Source organism: Frankliniella occidentalis, unplaced genomic scaffold, assembly GCF_000697945.3.
Source record: "Frankliniella occidentalis isolate FOCC.00 unplaced genomic scaffold, Focc_3.1 Scaffold282, whole genome shotgun sequence".
Classification (NCBI taxonomy): Eukaryota; Metazoa; Arthropoda; class Insecta; order Thysanoptera; family Thripidae; genus Frankliniella; species Frankliniella occidentalis.
In genome coordinates, this window is record NW_026267408.1 from 317,996 (window position 1) to 322,555 (window position 4,560).

Consider the following 4,560-nt stretch of genomic DNA (forward strand, 5'->3'; position numbering starts at 1 on the left):
GCGACCTGCTCCATATTAATGCCCACTCACCGACTCACCGCCGGATGTCGAAGCGGTGGGCGGTGGCGGCAGCGGGTGCGGGAGGCTGGCGGCGGCGCGTGGCAGCGAGGCGGCCCATACCTTATCGCCATGATTTTGCCAATCTTTCGTGTGGCGGGGCTCGTCTGGGAGTGGCGGGGCGGGCGGGGAGCGGGGGGCGATTGCCTGGTGCCAACCCCGTGAGAGTGGCAGCCCGCCGACGCATCCTCTACTATGCCTGGTGCTGGTGGTGTATCGCGTTATCTCGGTCTTCGGCGCTGTGGCGCGTCACGCCCGCCTATCAGCGGCGGCGCAGGTGAGTTCGCACCCCGTGCGGCACTGCCGGGCCCGACCCACACGCCGCGCCGGGGGCCGCCTCACAAAGTTGCGCGCGCGCTTTGGGGACGTGTGTTGTTTGCATCGCGAGCAGCGCCGGGGATCCCCCCGGACCACCCCGCCGCACCGTGGCGGAGGACGAGGCCCGCTGCTCCGCGCAGCCGCAGGCCGGCCTGCAGGAGGAGCAGGAGGATGGGCAGCAGGAAGAGGAGGTCGTCTTCAGGGACAAGAGCCCCCGGAGGAGGAGGCAGTCCGCGTCCCGAAGCAAGGCCATGTCGTACCTCGCCGCCGCGCTGGGCGTGGACAGGGCCATGCGGTACCTCAGCGACGACAGCCTGTACTCGGAGAACAGCAACGGCATGCGGAAGGCCGTCAGCTCCTTCGACGTGTTCCGCCGCGCCTCCGACGTCAGCATGGTGGTGGTCTCGACCGAGGACGTCGCCGAGGCCGTGGCGGCCGAGGAGAAGCAGGCGGCCGCCGCCAGGGCGGGGCGCGAACGGCAGGCCAGCGTGGGCAGCAACACCAGCAGGGGCAGCAACGGCAGCGCGGGCAGGGTGCGGCGCCGGCGCACCGTGTCCACCCGGGCGCGCGCCGGCACCTCCGGGGCCACCAGCGCGGCCGCCAACAAGCGCAAGTCGCTGCCGCTCTTCGCCATGAAGCTCTTCGGCCGCAAGGGCTCGTCCTCGGGCGAAGAGATCACCATGTCCAACCTCGACCTGGACACGGTCAACGACCACGGCGGCAGCTCCAGCAACGAGACCTCGAGCACGCCGGCCAGCCCCAACGGCGACCTCTATGCGTAAGTTCACGAGACGGGAGGGGAGAGGGAGAGGAGGGAAGGGGTCGAGGTTGCGGCCTTGGGTCGCGCTCGCAAAGAACACCTCTTGTCCGCCACGGCTCATTGGCATCGTCGCGAGGGGGGCTGGATTTAGGCGCGGGCCCCCATAAAGATAACCCCCGACTTGTCTATCTCCAACCTCGACGAGCGGCTACTACCTGCAGGAAGGGCGCCCGTCTGTTGCGGTGGTGGTGGTGGTGGTGGTGGTATGGTGGTGGTTAGGGTGGTCCAAACCCGCAACATGTTCGAAAAAGTTGGCGCTTGTGGAGGAAAAGTTTCGTTTCTACTCATAAATGATGCCTGAATTTTCGTGATTTTTTTGGACAAAATTTAGAGGGCGCGCGAGAGCCTCAAAGTTAACCCAGCATTCTTACAGGTATTTTGCCTAAAAGTGAAATTTGGCCATGGACTCCAAAGTTTATGTCCGAGAGCAAAAGTGAGTCCATAGCCGTAGTGTGCGTAAAAAAACGAGTCAGGAGACGCCTTGCTGGGCAATCTCATATTTATTTTGAAAATTGACAAATTTTTCAAATTTAACCAAATTTGTCAAATTTTATTTCTGAATGAGACGGCCTAACAGACCGTACAGCACGTCTCCTGACTCGGTTTTTACGTACATTACGGCCATGGACTTACTTTTGCTCTCGGACATAAACTTTTGGAGCCCATTGCCAAATTTCAGTTTTAGGCAAAATACCCGTAAGAATGCTGGGTTCACTTTGAGGCTCTCGCGCGACCTCTCAATTTTGTCAAAAAAATTCACGAAAATTCAGGCATCAGTTTTGAGTAGAAGCGAAACTTTTCCTCCACAAGCGCCAACTTTTTCGAGCATGTTGCGGGTTTGGACCACCCTAGTGGTGGTGGTGCTTGGTGGTGGAGCAGAAAAAGGTCAAAGGGGTAGGCTGGCTGCAGCGCCGCGGTCGGGGTGGTGATAGTGATAGTGGTGGTGATGACGGTAGTGGTGGTGGTGGTGCCGGTGGTGGTGGTGGTCCCGATACTGCTGGGACACGGCTGACCTTGGGGCTTGCCACGAGATGCTCTCCTCCTCTAGTTGGCTATGGCTCTCGACTCGAGGCGTCGCGTCGGATGACAAAAGGCGCTCCTTCCCCTATCGCTGCGGTCAGCGCGACGGCGGGGCCGCCGAGAGCATCCACCCCTTGTCTCTCCCCCCCAAAAAAAAGGTTAGCTAAAATAGCTAATCCATACGCTAATAATATTGCCTTAGATCACAATATTAGCTCTCTTAGCAATAATAATTAGCTAGGCGAACTAATATTCCAATTTTAAGGCCAAAGTAGCGAATTCATTAGCAAAATTTAGCTTATTCTTTTTTCTCCGTGCACCACCCAAATGACCCGCTCCGATTGTACATATACGCCCCCGCGTGCATGTCACGTGTGTACTCTGAATATTTCACCCTCCCTCTTTGGTTTACCGCGGCGGGCCGGCCAGTCACGCTCGCCGTGACCCTCGACACGACTCCCCGACCCTCACTGGTCTCCCGCGGGGCCCCGCCGCTCCCTGTGTGTGTGTGTGGCTTGTACTATACTCCTCTCCCCAAAGCACGCGCGCCCAACCGATCGCGCGGATGGCAAAAGAATTATTCATTCGACGAGTGGAAACACAACAACTAGAGGGAAAAAAAATCTGTCTCGACTCGTGTTATCCAACGAGTTTCGTCGTAAAGGACGGCCTAAAGTGGTGACGCTGTCTAATGCGGCCTAACTGATACTTCACAGCACGTTATCAGCCCACCTGCGCCCGCTCTCGGGACTGCCCGCCGACACCGCAAACTGCGGCCGTCCAGCAGCTAGGCGACCAAGTCGCCGAAAACCCAAAAAAGGACGACTTATAGGTCCCTGAAAACCTTCTCTGGCCACGGCCAACGGAGACACTCGCGAGCAAAATAAAAATAGTAATTGTCTGCTCGCGACGGCTTCTGCTTCTCGTCTGCGGTATTTATTTGAATCGCGCGCCATCATTTGTCGATCAAGAGCGTCACCATACTGCGTTGTTCCCACGGGGCGCTAACGACATGCGGTGACTCGCGGTGGCTATGGCTGACTCACACGGGTTGACGTTCCCTCAGGGGCTTTTCTGAACATCCGCCCCGCCCCCCCCCTCATTCGTACGCGCCCGCTCCAGCTGGCCGAGACCGAAAAGCAAAACCGCGAAGGGTAAAAAAAGGAAAACGAGACACGATTATTCAATGTATATCAACAGCGGCCCAAATGGAAGACTGCTACTGCATGAGGGTAGATGAGTGATATTTTTTCACCTTGTCAGACAGCTGTATTTGTAATCTCGATACATCCAAGGCGTCCACTCGAGGTTTCAGTAAATAACTACTCGACTGTTCTGCGCGTTCATCAAGTTTTGAAGAGGTGTCGTCTCCCATTCTGAAGGGGTATACAATCTAGAATTTGCACGAAACTTCAAATCACACGGCATAAGCTCGGTCGTGGGGCGAGGACGGATGACATAGGGCTGCCACCGAGCTGCAGCAGAGTGCGCCTCCCTCGGCCTACGGGGTGGTTGTTTGGGGGTTCCCCGGGGGGCCACGCTCCCCCACACCACGCCACGCCACGCTGCGCCACGCCGCGCTGCGCCACGCCGCGCTGCGCCACGCCGCGCCGCGCCATTCCCACGACGATTGGCGCGAGAGCGCGCGCGCGGATTTCAAAGTTTGACTTTCCGTGTCGCGAACACTTCCATCACCGGAGTCCGCGGCGCGGAGGGAAACGCCGAGTTTGTTCTCGTCTCCCACAGCTGTTCGCGTGCCGGCTCTGCGCCGCGAGTCGCGAAAATAATGAGCGTGACTACTGGCGCCGCCGCCGCGCGGTTTAATTTGCGCTGCTCGAGCGGATCCGGCATTATACATATACAGTGTGGCGCGCCATTCAAAGAAACAGAGTGTTAGAGTAGCGGCGCGTTATAGAAAGGCTCAAAGGAAGTAATGAGTGTGCTTAGAGAGAGGAGCATGCGCGCGAGCGTAAATGTGTTAGAGCTGTGTATAAAAAAAAAAGGTATCCGTGCAACGATTTAGCGTGCGCAGTGCTGAATGAATCAATAATTTTGTGACCTCTGTAATATGCCGCACGAGTTTAGTGAGGCCTGAAAGGTCACAGCTAGAAACGTTTTGCAAAACTTTGACAATTGGCGTTGGGTTTTTTTTCCCCGTGGTTAATAATGAACAATATCAACACATTTATACCTTGCTGAAAGTTTTATCTAATATCGCGGGGATTTAGGTGACCAACTTTCGTGCGCTCCGGCTAGCAAATCGCATTCTGGGTCCAGTGCCGACGAGACGACCGCGGCCAGAAGGGGCTCCTGTTGGGGTTGGCCGTCCCCGCCTCCCCCGCCTC

At 57.5% G+C, this 4,560-nt stretch overlaps 1 protein-coding gene across 1 annotated transcript in view; it reads left to right on the top strand.

Annotated features, from left to right (window-relative positions):
- The first annotated feature begins 350 nt into the window (after window positions 1-350).
- LOC127750894 (uncharacterized) overlaps window positions 351-4,560 on the top strand; it is a 15,444-nt gene continuing 11,234 nt past the window's right edge. The window contains exon 1 of the mRNA XM_052273546.1: window positions 351-1,153. Within this exon, the coding sequence (XP_052129506.1) occupies window positions 627-1,153 (527 nt within the window). The 5' untranslated portion in view covers window positions 351-626. The remainder of the gene's footprint in view (window positions 1,154-4,560) is intronic.